The sequence below is a fragment of the Aythya ferina genome (genome assembly GCF_964211825.1).
Source record: "Aythya ferina genome assembly, chromosome: 2".
NCBI classification, from domain to species: domain Eukaryota; kingdom Metazoa; phylum Chordata; class Aves; order Anseriformes; family Anatidae; genus Aythya; species Aythya ferina.
In genome coordinates, this window is record NC_140297.1 from 98,167,986 (window position 1) to 98,185,715 (window position 17,730).

General features: G+C 40.4%; 1 protein-coding gene across 8 annotated transcripts in view; it reads right to left on the minus strand.

The window, feature by feature from the left end:
• Positions 1–17,730, minus strand: part of CARMIL1 (capping protein regulator and myosin 1 linker 1) — a 189,244-nt gene that overhangs the window by 110,363 nt on the left and 61,151 nt on the right. For all 8 annotated transcript variants that reach the window (XM_084507999.1, XM_084508001.1, XM_084508000.1 and 5 more), the window contains 2 exons: positions 4,129–4,179; positions 133–192 (listed from right to left, as the gene is read on the minus strand). In XM_084507999.1, the coding sequence (XP_084364125.1) occupies positions 133–192; positions 4,129–4,179 (111 nt within the window). The remainder of the gene's footprint in view (positions 1–132; positions 193–4,128; positions 4,180–17,730) is intronic.

The following is a 17,730-nucleotide window of genomic DNA, read 5'->3' on the forward strand; positions in this document are numbered from 1 at the left end:
TAGAGCACTACCTCCTTGACTGGAACAGATTTAGCAATGAGCAAACAAGTGTCTTTTTATCTAGAATACTGCTGGTGGTAACACGTATCAGTGTGTCACAGCCTGATTTCTCTTAAGTCTGAAAACACTCACCTGACCGGGTTTACAGGAAGTTACTCCTTGTATTTCCAAGTAGCTGAAAGTTAGTTCTAACTGCAGTCAAAAAAGAAAACGCCACATTAGTACAAACACTGTCTGATTTTAAAAAGGTTAAAAATCCTTGAGCAAGGCTACTGGCTTTTTACGTCGATTTCTGTAATAGATGTTAAATATTTGTTAATATCTGATCGCATTATGCACTTAGATTTGTTTGTTTTTTTTTTTACACATTTGCTTGTTGCAGGTTCAATTAGAGGTTACAGGGATATCACATTGAGCATTTTACTGCAAGCTATAAGCACAAACTTTTAACAAGTTTGAGGACAAAACTTTACCTTAAAAAGCATCATTGTTTATACAATATCCTACTGATTATACACTTGTGATTGAATAATCATGGAGTAGAATACTTAACAGCATCACATATTACTCTTTCATTAGTTACACTGATCACAGACATGAAAATTTTACTGTGTAGAAGCTGAAAGGACATATTACACTATTTATATATACATATTAAAAGATACGTATATATAATTATAAAAATAGAAATGCTCAAGACTATCTTAGCGTGTCTAGAAATTTTAAGTTTTCTAGAAGGAAAAAAATACATTATCTTTTCCTGACTGGGTTATCAGGACAACATTCAGGTTAGGCAGTGAAGAACAGTGCAGTTATTTAATCCAAATGGACCTTTAGAAGATGCAGAGGCAGGAAAACCCTCTGCTCTGAGGACAATTCTAAGGCTTCAGGAAGTTTGCCAAGGTCTGAATTCACAACCACGTGGACAAACGTCTTGACAGCTCATATATAAAGAATGAAACAAATCTCTTGGAATGAATCAGAACCACAGGGTAAGTCACTAGCACGGTCATTTCCTTTTATTTATCATCAAAATCATTGTGATTGTGCAGCCTGTTAGAATTGTATATATGAAGTCTCTCCTACTTTATCTTATCCTAGATTCACAACCTGCCTGCTTGCAGGCTAACCAGCAAACACCATGTTATTCTACCTCTACATTGGTGGCAATCCTTAAAAAAAAATCCTGAAACACTCCTGAAGCGTTCAGTAGCCAAGTGTAAGTCTAAAGAATGCCCCTGCACAAAGATGGCAAACACAAATCAGTTTCCAAACTTGACAACTAGCTAAGATTTGTTATTAAGTAAGTATCTAAAAAGGCTCATTATCGAAGAGTTGAGGCACATGAGACAGAAACAATGAAAGCATCTTCCCCTTGTCCACACCAGTGTGTTGCATTCTTGCAAGAGTAAGACATCCACTTCTCCTCAGGCCTCACCGGTTCCTGATTTCCCAGCTAGGACTGGCATTTGTTCTTGATGACAGCACACAGCCCCATGCATTTCATTCAGACCAGAAAATAATTAAATAAAATCCAGAGCAGCTCTTGCTTGTTAGACTAGACTACACATATAGAAGTAAAAGGCTCTTTTTCTCTGGTGCTAATTAAATTAAGCAATTAAACAGGAGACTATTTGACATTTATTTCCCCAAATTGAACTGAAATGTTAGGAAAAAGTCTCTGTGATTGAAATCCTCCATATCTGCAAATTATTTACTTACCAGATTGAAGGTTCCGCTTTTGCTAATGTGCAAACATACATATACACACACACAACCAAAAAAACATTTCTACCCCTGAGAAAAGTTTACACAGATCCAGATGCAAGAATGCATTCTGCAAAAGTCCTCTCGACTAGAATTAATAAATACCAGAAAGTATAGCCACGTCTCTAAAGCTTCAGTTCATTTTTCTACTTAAGCACATGGATTTACAGTCCTTGCTTTGCAGAAAAAACATAGAACACATCTACCTGAAACTATGAAATCATTTTTACAGAATTTCACAATTCATAATCTTACTTACTACCTAAAATTATGTTCTAAATACTCCTTTTAAAAGTGTGTTTCATTTAGAGACCCTGTAGTTACCAAGACAGATGATTTAAAAGCTTTCAATTCTTTTCAATCATAACGTACTGAAAGCTGGCACTAGAAACATGTTTGCAAACAATTACATACCCACAAGTACTTCAGAAACTTATCTGTGGGCCGGATGACACATTCGACTTTTAGTAATATTGCAACTATGTTTTATACAGACCGTAGCAAGAATTAGGAGGCTTTAAGTACTGCACTTCCTTTTCTATTAACCTATCTAGATTAGTGGAAATGAACTGATTGGACCACAACATAAATTTATGAGCTGACCATAGTAATATCCGTGCTCTAAGGATATTCATTAAGTGGATATTTCACTTAGACAACCTTTATCCCTTTAAACTTTCATTCTTGCTTAGTAGATTATAGGGAGGGCTCGACAGCGGTGTTTAAAGAAAGGTGAAGCTTGCAATCAGATGTAGTAGTAAGAGTCACTCCAAAACCACCGTCTCTGAGTGCACTCAACTTTGTGAGAGCGCCCTGGAGGAATAAAACATCTTTGCTGTATGTTCTCTGCTGTCTTGCTAGAAGTGACTGTGTGCTAGTTGTAAGGAAGCTCTCAGGCTCAGAAAGCTGCTGAGCTTCTTCTGAAAATACAACAGAATTCATAAACTTCAGTGAGTTTGGTTAGTCTTTCTACAAAAGAAACGTATTTTCAACCATCCTAGTAATTATCAAGATATACTTGTTGAATTTTGACATAGGATCATGAATGGTTTCCTCTGATCATCTTTCTTCCATTTGTAATCACTGAAGTCACAATTTTGTTAGCACATATTCTAGATTTTCCATGAAAACAGAATGAAGTTCTTCAACTAAGTAACTCCATTAAAAAAAATAAAAAATAAAAAATAAAAAATAAAAAATAAAAAATAAAAAAGGTATTTTGAGAGGCACCTGTGATGCTAAACTGGAAGCACAGCTATTTCTTAGCATACCAAGTCCATATCTTCAAAGGCTTTGTGCTGAATTACAATGGCTTTGCTATGGGTTATTTAAGAAGGTCGCCACCAACATCTGTCTGTCATTCTGCCATTGCACTGACACCTGAGTTGTTCATCAGCTGACTGTTTCCATGCAACCAGTCACCAAATTCTGTCTGAAAACCAGGCTGTAAACCACTACAACCCAAAACCCAACAGACATCCGTGTCACATGGACAGGGTGATCAACAATGGGAAATAAACTTCAGCAGAAATTCAAGCTGGAGGTATCTGATCTGTCAGTCAGAATCTTCAAATTATATGTAAGGGCAGTCACATATAGCAGTGACCATAATTAAAAATCTTACATCAATCTTTCAATCTATTGATCCAAGTATTTCTATAAAGCATATCTACGTATACACATACTTAGGCACACGTGTGTAACACACCCATATATACATGTGAAACACAATATAGAATGTGTGTCAAATTCACATTCACCAATTCCAATCTGGACAAGAGATGATCTTCCACATCAGTCATTTTCGTTCACGTGGAAATTTTCTTTCACTGCTACAACAATCATTACAAATTCTTCTGGGAATAATAATAATTCAGTGGCTTTGGTAAGGATAGTTATAAAGACGCATTTCAAAATGAACTGCAATCTCCACAGAAATCATCGGAAAACAGGGGAATTTAGTAAAACTCAACATAATTTCTGTCTCCAAATCAACTATATCCCTATTTGACATTAGAAACTCTACAGCACATAATGCCAGTCAGCTTGTTTGAAACTGCAGCACGACAAAGGTCATCAGACTCATATCTCACTTCATCACGTTGATGTTTCCAGCCTAATACTTCAGCCACCTGCATTTCTAGAAGTTAAATTTTCTCTAAAAGAGCTCGTGTAAACTGACAACTCATTTAGGACAGACATAAATGGAAGCATCTAACAGATTTAACACCATACACCTTAACAACATTCCTTATGATATTCTTAAACATATGCACAAGTGTAACTACAATATGCTAAGTTTATGCAACTTACATTTATATCTAAAAATACACAATAGTTGTAGAAACATGGTAGCTTTACCTTGGTGGGAATCCGAGATGTTAAAAGAAATGCCCGACATGATGCCAAAATCTGTTAGGAAAAAAAAAATATAGTAATTGTAAGAAATACTTCATTTATCAGTAATATTATTAAAGAATCTCTTCTAGGAAAATCCTGAAACCAGAGGGAAAAAGCCTCGAGTGGCGTTAGCGACGATTCCCTTTGCTGTCATACACTGAAGGAAGCAAAACTGGGCTCCGATCCAGTACAGCTGAGCAAATAGACTGCTGCAATCTGGTCATCTACCAACTAGTTAGTATAGTAGCATCAAACTAGAAGAAATGTATTTAATCGATCTCTCGAGGACATCTAATAGCAATCTTAGTGACACTTTAAAAAGAAGCAAGGGTAAGAAGTCCTCTCAGGAACCGCGGTGCACTTAAATGTGACCAAAATATGCAACATAAATATGATGGTAGTAATATAAGAGACTATATGCAAATATTTTCCTTTGGATACACAGAGTGTATCCAGAATAACAATGCAAAGATTTCTCAGTGACACCAACTGCATTTCTTCTCTGGCAAGGACAATGGAAAAACGTGATTAGATTAGTGAGAACAGTGACTCAGGGGAGAAAACACAATGAGACTGAAATATTTTCAAAGTTATTGCCAATCGAAATATAATGATATATAGAAGTACCACTTCAATTTCCACTCACAGATCTAAAGCCTTGCAAGAGCAATGAATCACTTTGCAAAACCACAGCACGGCTTCTGATTTACCCACCTATGGAATTAGTTATTGTTGCCTACATTTCTCCAGCCAAAAAAAAATAAAAGATCCCAGTTTTCAAAACTAGATTCAAACATGCAGAAGATCAAAATCCTGCAGCACATGCAGAGATTTCCACAGAGCTGGGACCCCCTATATCCAGTCATGCTAGATAACCATTTCTCTCCATACATGGAGGTTAACACAACACATATCCCACTCAGCACCCAGCTCCTAACATGCTTTAGACACTTTAAAGTTTGGATTTGAACCTCTGTATCTCAGCCAACCTGCATTACAGCAGGAAATGGTGCCAGGAGATGACAGCAGGGCGGCAGCATGGCAGGAGCAGTGCAGCAGGGACGGGTCGGTGGTGCTGGTGTGAAAAGCAGCATGAAACCTGAAGGGAAGCAAGGGAGCCTGGGTGCTTTGTATCATTCACATTGGCTCCTGGTGGATTTTACATCTAGGACCCAGTATCCTATTTTTACAGTAACATATCATATCTTGCTAAAACCTAAGAGCATGAACACCAACACATAGTCATGCTTGATGTTAGCAGAATCTCTCAGAGCTGAAGTGAACAGAGACAGTGCTCCAGTTATCACTGAGTTAGGGCTACGCTGCTGTTGAAGAGAAACATTATCTTACCTCCTTTTAACACCCATCCATCACCTGAAGTCCCATTTTGCTGTCTGGCACACCTCTGCTGCAACCCAGGGTGCTGAAACACCCTGACTCTACCAGACAGATCAGCCTTGTCCCCTTGCACTCACTTTTGGGAGAGAAAAATTCTGTCCTGCTCACTTTCAAGATGCATGATTACAAGCACTCCTTCTACAATCCTGCATACAAAGGACAGGGAAGGGTCTCACAGAATAAAACCTGGATTCCTTCCACTCTTTCACTGCCCTTCCTAAGGGCAGCTGCCCACAGTATTTGCATGCAACGCTCCTGGGTATCTCTGGGAAGGATTAAACCCTCAGTCACACCATTATGTTGGATAGTGCTGCTTACAAAGGCTCCCTTTAACATGATTACTATAAACGTGATCAGCCCAAGTAGCAAAGGTAAATGCAAACCAGGTAACCAGAAGGCTGTAACATGGTTATATTGGAAAAGGATGTTCCAACAGAGCATAAGTCAGTGCATCCCCATGTGTTGGATGCACAGAGACTCCCAGAGTGATCCTGCCAAAGCCAAGCACCTATTTGCCTTAAGAAAACGTATTTACATACAGAGAACTGTTGTAGGATGATGCCCCTTATTCATCCCACAAACAATTCTTGAGCAATAAAGCAGTACAAAAGCAGCCTGAGCCCTTTCATCCAGTAACACTGAGATTTCTACAGTTTCCGCAGTTGGGACTGTCAGAAGCAAGTACATGAAAGAGTTTGATTTTTACCCGAGGTCAGTCAAAGACAAGGTCAACGATTACTGCAAAATTAACGTCCCATTTTGACAACAGCAGGACCAGGCTTCTTTCAAAAACGGTAGAATTGGCCAAGAGGAGGCCTGGCATTTATCACAATTTCAGCTGCTAAAATCCATGAATATGCATACTGACCTTTGACAGGATCACCATTAGTTCACTGCTTTCTCTTTAATCCATCTTTTTTTCACAGTTTTATGCAACATCTGCATTTTAACATCAACATGTTTGTTCATGTTTGGAAACATAGCAGTCTCTACCCCAAAGCCACTCGAGGTTCTTCTGATAAGCTGAGAAACATTACCAGTTTTTGGTGCCCTCTTTCTCCTTGATCCAGTTGCAGCACATAAACAAATAGATCCCAGCTTGCCCCTTTCCCTGTGAGTAGGGCTCTGCAATAACGATACTGCTTGCAAGAGCAACACAACACATATTGTGGACTCTTACAAGAATGCATCACCCCCTCTTCCCACCCTGTGAAATGCGATGCTGATGCCAAACGCAGAGGCACCGGAGGTGTTTTCACACTCACCGTTCATCTCCCTGTTGAAGCACAGAGTTATTTTGCGAGCGAAGTCCCAGGTCTCCGTGCATTCCTCTAACATGAATAATGAGTGTGTGCTTAATTGCATAATTGTCCAGGGCTTTCCAAGGTTTCCAGCGGTGTTGAGTTTTATGAATAGCTAGATTCTAGATTTCCTGGAGTTTTTAATTTCTTCCCATAAAGAAAATAAAAAGCAAAAGGTAGCCCCTAGCTACTCTCCAGCAGTTCTCAAGCATTTTACTAAGAGGATTCTGCTACCATTATGCTTATTTGGCACTTGAGGCACCTTAATTACAAGAAAAACAGCGTCTCGGTCAAAGTCACATCAAAAACCAGTCACACAGAAAAACACTTATCCATCAGCAGCACAAAGCATGCCCTGGCTTAGGCTGTGCCAGAAGCACGGGCCAGGCACGGTGTTTAACCTCCTTTTCCTTCAGATAAAGAAACATTCACGTGTTCAGATCACCAAGCTGCGACCCCATTCCTCCATAACCACATCATTTGGTCACAAATGGTATTCAATCATTAATAAAGTTAAAAGATCCTGTCAAAATATAAACACATGCGGTGTAAAGACTCATGCTTTAACACACCTGTATGCCCAAAGACTTGCAAGTGACTGCTGTGACAGGGATCGAAGCAAGCAAGCACACCCAGGCTGCTGCTGCGTGAAAGGGATGATAAAGGAGAAGTATATTTAGTGTGCAGTTGCTTCAGTCTGTCTTCCTACTCTGCCTTTTTTTAAGCACAAAGCAGGATTATTATTTGAACATTAAATGACTCCTACTCACACGCAGATACCCCCAAAGTTGACAATTTCTTAATGTTTTTATCATTCTCAACTCTGTGACACTCCACCTCTTAAATGTATGTGAAATAAGCTAAAAATTGAAAATTAATTTGGAAACATTCACCAAAAACATACCCTGCAAGTTATTTCTGCAGAGATTCATGGCCTACAAGGTCATCTTTTATTTACCAGAAAAAATAATTTGCTTCAGTAAATACAATTTGAGCACAGATTCTCAGTGAGACTCAAGAGAACAAATACACAGATGCATCTTGCGATTTATTGACAAATTCTAGCCATATTTTGGCACTGTAAGTTTAATTACCAGGGCTGCACTGGGTTAACCCAGCAGACTACCTGTCCATCAGTCTCGGGAAGGTCATTAGTTGCTCTAATGCATCTGTTTTGCCAGACAGACCACAGCAACTCCAGCAATCTCATCTATATTTAAAGTGGTTTCAAATTCTCAAGCAAATGAAACAAATCTTTTAAAAACCACTACCCTACTCAAAATGCCTTGGAATAAAGAGTTCTGGAAAACTCAATGATGATGTACACCGTGATCATACACACGGTTTTGTGATGAAATAAAATAACATGAAACAACCCCAGCACTTTGCTAGCCACAGGAAGGTACATGATGCTCACCCCATTCACCCCATGGCTGGAAACTGCCCTTTGCTGAAATGTTTATGAATAAATAAATAAATACATAAATAAAAGCCAATTTCTTTTCTCTTGCTGAAAACTGATTGACAGACACCTAAAAAAAACCTTTCTAATTTTCTGATGAAATGTTGCAGTTTTCCATTTTAAAATACACTCTCTGATGCCTTCAGTTCCTTTTCCCCCTAACATTTGCCATTCTTTCAGCCTCAAACTGCTTCAGCCTCTTCCATCACAATTTACTTCATGAAAGAAGCATTTGTGACAGGCTTTCTTATTTAGAAATATCCCATTTAGAGAATTCCTTGAAGTCCAGAAGACAGTCGATCTTTTCTATGTACTTCACAGCTACACCATCCCTGTTTTTGTCATTATTCATTATTATAATTATCCCAGTTGTGATTATTTTTCCAGTCCATGCTTACTAGCTGTTCTATGATTTCTATCAGAAGCTCTCCATTACTACCACTGGTTCAATACCTAATGCATACATAATAACATGAAGTAAAGCAGCAGCACTAATATACGTTTTGTTTTGTTAATATATGGATGAATCAATATGTGTTAGGCCATCCAGTCTCTTTCGGTCCCTCCAGGATGGCCTGTTCATTTCCTGTGCTGCATGTCTGGCTTTGTAAATGCCTCCATCCCGAAGTGACCGGAGTTCGATCAGATAAAAGGCCCTTTCCAGCACTGTGTCAGAGGGATTTGAGAGAGATTTGAGCGAGTTTCGACCAAGGCAATTTCTGCTAAAAGCACAGTGTCTCCCTGTACAAAGAGGCTAGCTGACATCCTGAAGGCCTTTTTGGAGGGCTGGTTAGTTTAGGCTCTGCAGGAACACGTGCGTTACTTCAGGGATGTTTTCCCTGTGCCCACGATGGGTTCTCCTCTGTTCCTCTGGCTCCAGCAGAGCAGCTCAGCTCGAGGCTGCCCCAAGGGCTGATGGCAGCACCACCTTGACCCGCAGTCCTCCAAGCCCAAATTTGGCTGCCATCGTTTGGGTTTGGCTACTTTTAAAGTGTCATCTGGGATAAAGACATCAGAAAACCTTATTTGCTCTCGTTCCAAGGACATATTCATTTATCCAGCAGCACTAAAGAGGTCTTCCTGAGCTGGGGAAAATCTGGAGCATGCGTTCATGACATTTACCTCTTAGCATTCACTTGCAAACACCACAATTTCTCCCTCCCTCAGTCCACCTCAGCTGTGTTGAACATACTCACAGGTTTGTCTACATCATTGATGCCTTTGTAGCTGCCCAAATACCTATGCGAAACACACCCCAGGTGTAGTTTCGCATACCCCTTGGTAAGGAAACCTCAGGCACTCTGTACAGGGCACAAACCTTCACTGCTCTTCACTACTGCAGCACTGCATTAAAAACTCAGAGCTGTTCTGTTATGGCCCACCAGTTTTCCTTCTGTCCATGTTTTCTGGACAGCAAAGGATGGTATGGAGAACAATTGTTAGTTGAAATGGGTTTTTACAGAAAAATAGCGGGGTCAGATGTCAGAACAGCTGGTAACAAATCCACTGCGTTTCAGGAGAAGTGAAGCATGTTTCAAATTAATTTACAGAACAAGACAGGGAACACCACAAGATGGCACAATGGAGTGCTTCGTTTAAATTTACCTTTCAGGCTAAGTTATAGTAGACCTATTTAAATAGAAATGCTTACTTAGCTATTGGAGAGCTGTTGCAATATCCAGAAGAGTTTCTACTTCACAGACAGCAATGAACAAGCCCTCCTCAGAAGAGGAGGTTAAAAAATCCATCCTTATTTTAAAGCTGACAAAACGAGGCTTGAATACAAATAAACAAAAAGGCAAAATAAGTAGCAAAGCTTGAAAGAGAAGCTTGAAATAAACCGCTGCTAATTCTGGCCTGAGAGAGGAAACAATGCGGCATGGAGGTTTGTCAGCAACTTAAAACAAGGTCTGATGACCACAACATTTTTTTCAGTACCTTCTCATACAGCTCTATGAGCTAAGAACTCTACTATTATCACCTTTAGGCAGCATCCTAGCTTCGAGAATGATTTGTAAAGGGTGCTTCTTTAACACACGAAGAACAAAGAAACATACACATTCATATACTACGTATAACCCTGTCTGCAGTGCGTAACTGACCTCGCTACCCTGGTACAGGTGAGATCCCAGAAGATGCTGAGACAGGCTCATACCTTTGGCCAGATTCCAGCAATGGCAGCAACAGGAGCACCCCAAGGGTAGCCAGGGTCAGTGAAGCAGCTTGGGATGTGGTCACTAGTGGTGCAGACTGGAACCCTGACTTGTACTCGAGACTTTGGTATTGTATCCTACCTTTTTCACTAACCGCAGAGCTGGTCATGCAGTCATGACACGAATTTTCACCACGTTGTGAGTGATGCCCAATACCAAGTGCTGGAGCCAAGGCAACCCCTACAGACTGCAAAACTTCCCTGCTGTTCCTCTCAACACACAGCCTGCTCTGAGCCACAAAAACAGGAAACAGAGAGCTGCAGCATTTTGCTCCATGGCTGGCACAGAGAAGGGGGGAATAACACACGTTACTTTTTAACTTACCAGTGAGCCATATAATCCGAAAGGGGGTTTCCTTCTGCGTCTGTTACACATAAATAGCTCAGTAGCACATTAGTGAGAATACATGTTTAGTTTAGATATTTTTCCACTTTTGCTCACCTCTATACAGAGACACAATACAGATTCACTGCTCAGGTTCACCTTACAAAGCACTGTGTACCAGAACGCATTTCCCACATATTATCCTTTCACAACATCCAAACCCCCAGTACTAATTTTAAATAGTAGGTCAAAAACATTCAGGTGACTTGTAACTCAGAAGACCCTGCTCTCTTCAGAAAAACCCTAACACTACCTATCCCTGGCATTGACAGCAAGTTTCCTTGTGCACTTTTGAGCACCTGCTTTTGGTTTAAGCCTCTGAAGATATAAGGGACTGAACATATGTCTGTACACCCTTCTTCTCATCATGAGCTTCTTTCTGGGTTAATGGGCAGCAGATAAGACTGGAAGCAGTTTGGTGGGCTGCATAGGATGCTGTTTCTATGCAGAGGCAGCTGGAAATAGATTTTGCTTCTGCAGTACTTTTATTCTTATCTTCTTTAATTTCATCTTGCAGAAATGCCATATTACATATTTTGCAAACGGGGTTCTTTGGAGAGAGGGTTGCTCTCTTTGTAAGCATGCTATACACAATCCCTATGAAAAATGTTAAAGATCAGAAAGCAAAACAAAAACTTCAGAGACAGGAGAATTGCAATTTGATCCACAATGCAAGCATTTTATAAGGAACTCTTCCATAACCCTTTGCACTTGGCTTTTAGTTATCAACAATTATAAGAAGATTCAATTAGTGAAGTGCACTTAGCTCCACTTAATATTAAAATGTATTTTAGATTGTAAACTATGTTCTGTTTAGACCATAAGCCACACTTCCCCAAAGTAAAACAAACAAGCACGGTAAAACAATTTTCCTCAATACACAGTGCCATAAACCGCAGTCTCAACAACCTTAGTCTTGGATAACAGCAAGAATTAAGGGACAGTAAAAGATGTCTGTTTAATAAATTTGTAGAATTAAATTCTCTCTCTCCCCCCAATCCCATGTCCCAGGCAAACTGAAATACAAAACCAAACCAATGGTTGGAGAGCTATGAAAACCTCCAAGCCAAGACAGCTCTTTCCTAAAGCAGCCAGTGCTGAGGGTGCAAGACAACACCCTCTTCCTGAGCATCTCCAGAGGGGGTTACAGAAGATCTGCCCCTCTACATCACTTCAGCAGCTTCAGTGCAGTCCTCAGGTGCACTCTGATTTCCTTTTCCTGCTTTTGCTTCTCCACAGAACACTTTTTCCATCTGTATAATACAAAGTACACGTCGGCACTAAGATGACTATGACAGCCACTCCATCCTTAATCATCTGAGGTATGCTGCAAATCTTCATCTCTTTTTATATCGGCATCTTAAGACTTTCAGTCTCTCAAGGGAGGAATGGTGCTTAGTGCTGGAACCAGACGCTTGGTCGTTTAAAAGCCTTAAAAGCCACCACGATACTCCCAACCCCCAAACCTGGATTTTTGTTAAACTGTTTCACATCTTATAAGAAAATCATTTTACTCTTAGTTTATTCCTAGGGTGTCCCATTTCGCCTCTGCTAAAGAGATCATTTATTTTAGAGCTTAAATGTGCCTTCCAGAAGTGGGAAGAGAAGGAACTATTCCCTCTCCTTCCACAGGAAAGCAGAACTAGCGGGATCCCGTCCATTTCACTGCCCATTGCCATCCCCTCACAAAACAGCTTTCCCACAGCTCTGGTGCCTTATTTTGAACCCCTGTGAACCGAAGATGGCTGAGACATCCTCTGCTGGCTGAACCAGTGCTGACCGCACTCACCCAGCAGCTTGACCAGTTAGTAACTGGTGCTTCCTGGGGGAAACACAAAAGCTCCTTTGGCAAACCCACCACCCTTACAGCCACAGCAGTCATAAAAATCAGGTATGTGCAATAGCCCCACTGCCCCCACATAGGTCCAACCGGGTCATACAGGCACGCTGTCATACAGAAGTTTCTTTCTTATGAAATTCTGCACCAGTTAGATGAATCCCAGTTTGTACTCCCTCCACCTGCTTGCTCTCTGCACATAATAGTTGAGAAATCTGCAAGCAGGAAGCCTGGAGGCTAGGCCAGCTTTACAGATTCAGGCAGTGACACAGCTGATTGCCTTTGTCTTCCAGCTAGACGGAAATTCAGGAATTGCCACATTCCAGAACAGCAATTTTGCCTCCAACGTCCTGCAAAAAATGCTTACAGGGTTTCACCCCAGTCCCCACAGATACACTGCCCTGTCTGCCTGAGAAGCATTCACTGCACAGACTGGGCAAAAACCATGAAGTAACTGTTGTTAGAGGGTTATTATTATATATACTTTTTTTAAAAACCATATATGTCAATTATCTAATGCTGTTTATTATTAAAAATGAGTATGCTCCCGCCCCATATAAAAGATATTTTATTGTTTTCTACTTTTGTAAGGATTTTTCTTAAACGTGTCACACATGTTACCAGTGTTTTATTCACACAGATTCTTGCATGTAATAACAAAATACCCCTATTTATTTTGGAAGAACATCGACTTATAATGGCCAAATGGAGATTAAACTTCCAAAAGTGGCAGAAACCACTCTAAAACTTTAAAATTACAGTACATCAAATGCAAAATTGACAAATAATTCTGCTCTTTGACCTTAGGAGTCAAGTAGAAGGTATTATGCTTGTTACCCCAAAAAATCACCTGAGCCAGCTCTGCTAGCTATACAGAGGACACTAATGCTTTGTAAACTACCCTTGCCTCTGAAATAAAAATATAAAAATAAAAATAAATCATAAAAAAACCCACAGCTTTCTTCCAATAAAATCTGCAAAAGACTTAGATGCAAAGGTCTTCTAAGTCAAACTGTCTCTCGGGTCACTTCTGTGGGTGAGAAGTTTTGGTTCTATAAGCCATGAACCACACGCTTGATGCTTCTTAATCATTGTTCATTTCAAAACCGTGGCACAAGAGTCTTGAACAAGAGAGCTATTTAATTTTAAAAGGTTACCTCACTACGGCAGCCTTAAACCACAGACTCACCCTGTCAGTACAAGCAACAGAAGTGTAAGGAGAACTAGATCCTTCCCAGCTTGCTTCCTGCATGTCTGATGCTAATCTCAAGAGATCGCTCCTGCATGCACCCTAAAATCAACCCTGGTTAGACAGCACAGATTCAAAAGATGTAACTGAAAAGCTGACACAAGGCCATGGAAAAGAGGTGAGGGTCAGGACCTGCCTGGCTCAGCAGCAGGGTTTGTGCTGAGGTTGCTGAGCCCAGCTGAGGTGGGAGCAGCTCCCCCCAGCCTAGACCTCACATGCCACCAGTGCCACAGGACGGGCCCAGCACAACCACAGGCCAGCCTCATCTGTGGGCAAGTCGGTGATCCCAACAGGCCTAGGCTGTCTGAATGAGCCAGCTCGACTACCACCAGCAGTGAAGCCACAGGAACATGGTGCTCTGTATGAGCTAACCGTCTAGAAACTGCCTCCCATGGTCTTCTAGGTGAGAGCATGCTCTGCCCTGCTTGAAGTCATCCTGTTTTTTGAAATACAAGCTAGGAAACTTATGGCTTCCTGGAAGATGGCAATGCAAGTGACAAGGCATCCTGACAGTTTATAGCCTGCCCTTTCTAGGCTTGTTTTTCCAAACAACACACTCCTGCTATTGACACAGCTCCACTAATGATGAAAACAGTGAATTCATACAGACAAAACTCCAAGAAGCCAGGATCTATAAAACTTTAAGCACACGATTGCTAGGACTGTTTTGCTGCCTGTTCAATAGTATGGCTACAAATGCTGTCTCTCCTACTGCGGGAGATGTATTGCTTTTAATAAAGCTGGGAAGTGTTCACATGAAATTCAACACTCGATAGACAAAACTTTTCATGTGTTTTTTTCAATGCCTTACTTTTTCAACTCTGACATGGGACGTTTACATACATCATATGTGTCTTTACTTTGTTCCTGAGATACGCAGTTAACTGAACCGCTGGGATAAAAAACACAAAATGAAACAACAAGAAAACCACAAAGGCCATCAGCCCGCTATAGAGAACCTTTGAACACAACTTTAACCCCAGCATGTTATCATCACGGCTTCAAAGCCAATGCAAGTGAGAGAAAACCAGACAAGAATCATTTGAACTATCATAGAATCATAGAATAGAATCATAGAATATCCTGAGTTGGAAGGGACCCTTAAGGATCATCAAGTCCAACTCTTGACACCGCACAGGTCTACCCAAAAGTTCAGACCATGTGACTAAGTGCACAGTCCAATCTCTTCTTAAATTCAGACAGGCTCGGTGCAGTGACCACTTCCCTGGGGAGCCTGTTCCAGTGTGCAACCACCCTCTCTGTGAAGAACCCCCTCCTGATGTCAAGCCTAAATTTCCCCTGCCTCAGCTTAACCCTGTTCCCGCGGGTCCTGTCACTGGTGTTAATGGAGAAAAGGTCTCCTGCCTCTCAACACCCCCTTACGAGGAAGTTGTAGACTGTGATGAGGTCTCCCCTCAGCCTCCTCTTCTCCAGGCTGAACAGGCCCAGTGACCTCAGCCGTTCTTCGTACGTCTTCCCCTCCAGGCCTTTCACCATCTTCGTAGCCCTCCTCTGGACACTTTCCAACAGTTTCATGTCCTTTTTATACTGTGGTGCCCAGAACTGCACACAGTACTCGAGGTGAGGCCGCACCAGCGCAGAGTAGAGCAGGACAATCACCTCCCTTGACCTACTAGTGATGCCGTGCTTGATGCACCACAGGACACGGTTGGCCCTATCTTAACTATCTTAAGTATTGCTATTATTCCCCCCCCCCCCCCCTTATTTTTTTCTCTTCCAAGTTGAGGTTTCTTTGATTCTTAATGCTGGTGAATGATTTATTTATTTATTTGTTTGTTTATTTTAACTGCAAGACCAAAACTAAATGTTGGTAACAATATTCCACAATAACGTGGAAATGCTTTCCCTTCAGACCAACTACTGCAAACATTCAGTTTTTAGTATGGAGGCCATCCAGTTGCTACTGATACCTTTTCCTGTCATATTTTATCTTCAGGTGCGATTTTTATACTTAGTTTAGGTAGAACAAGACCTCATGAGTAAAGCTATAGTTTGATTTACAAACAATCCATCTTCACTTTCAAGACCAATGCTTGCAATTGCAAGCTCAAGTTTACAGCAGTTATAAAGAATGGTACTAACATACACACCAATTTAGCTAAATTTGCTTCTAATGTGACTATCATCCTTAGCCTAACAAAATTCTCAATACCATTGATCAGCTATTGCTGGATTTATAAATCATCCACCAAGTACTTAACAAACTTGATTCAGTCAATTTTGCTCATCTTCTCACACAAGTCAGAAAGAAATTGATAATTCATTCAAGCTGTTTAAATTACTGATTAATATATGTAAGTTATGACTTCTCAAACCACTTATTTTTTATGTCTTCTCAAGATCTTTTGTCTAAAATTCTAAGCATGTTTTATTTTCTTTTTGTTGAGGTTTGATCTTTCCATCAAGACAGAAATATTGCCCAAATAAAAATAGAACTTCAATAAAAAAAAAAAAATGTAAAAAGCCTTTGAATTACACAGATCAGCTTCCAAATGCACTGTGAATGGAAGATCCAAAGTCTATGGACAATCCATGGTCTCATTAACTGGTTTGCAGAAAATTGTACCCAGCATAGCACCAGATATGATGAAGATTTGAACTCTACCCACACAAGAACTCTTGTGTTACCTGACTATTAATGCCGTTATTCAGATAGGACCACCAGTGATGTCCGTAAAATACAACCCCAAGACCTTCTACACCACTGGAAACATGGAAGCAAAAACCCCACTGCCTTGTTCTACCTTCTGTTTCTTCTAGGTTGGGGTGCTGTGATCACTCAATTTGTCTACACCACCATTTTTTATTTTCTTGCATGGACTGGATAGAGATGTCCCTTTCTTAATCCTAGTATTTCTTACACAGAAAATGCAAGACAAGACAAGAAATGAAGACAAGAAGAAAGTACCCATGTCAACATGTCTGCAGAGGCATTTTGACTTTCAAAACTCCATCACATTGCAGAGTTTCTAGTAATTCTGAAAGGGCCACTATTTCCCGTTGGACATTTGTTAGAAAATAAATTAAGAGATCTTCTGCCCCCAGCTACAAATTTTTCTTAAAGTAGAGGTAAGGGAGAAGGAACCAATGGGACACTCTACTTACATCTACTTCACGCTGAGCAAGGAAGCTCCAGGGGATGTTATTTTGATCAAGCTAGAGCACTACCCAATGTACTTAGAAGAATAAATAAAACTGGCTTTTTACCTCAAACTTAGTGTACACTGTCGTGATCATAAAATATATAATATAAACGTGATTAAGGCCCAAATTTAAAAATGCAGATGCCAGAAGCAGGTAGGCATAACCCTTTGAAGAAAAGATGCCCAATACCAGGATTTTTACTTGTTATGCATAACAAGTTATATCTATACCGTGAATAGATGTGACTGTGAACTCCACAGGTCCAGGATACACTTCAGAGGCATATTTTCAACTGGACCAAAACAGACTTGGAAATGAAGGAGAAACACACCAAGCCTTCAATATTTCATTCAGGTTTTTTGTTTGTTTGTGTGTTTGTTTTGGTTTGTTTTGTTTTTTCTGCCAAATGAAAACAGATCACATGACCAGAGAAACCAAATCATAATATGGGTTAGAGACACTGAGTAAGTGGGTTCTCAAAAGGGTTAATCTGTGCTAAGTCAGCCTGTCCTGATTTAAAAGCTGTGAACACATGACATGTCCTAGAGACTCAG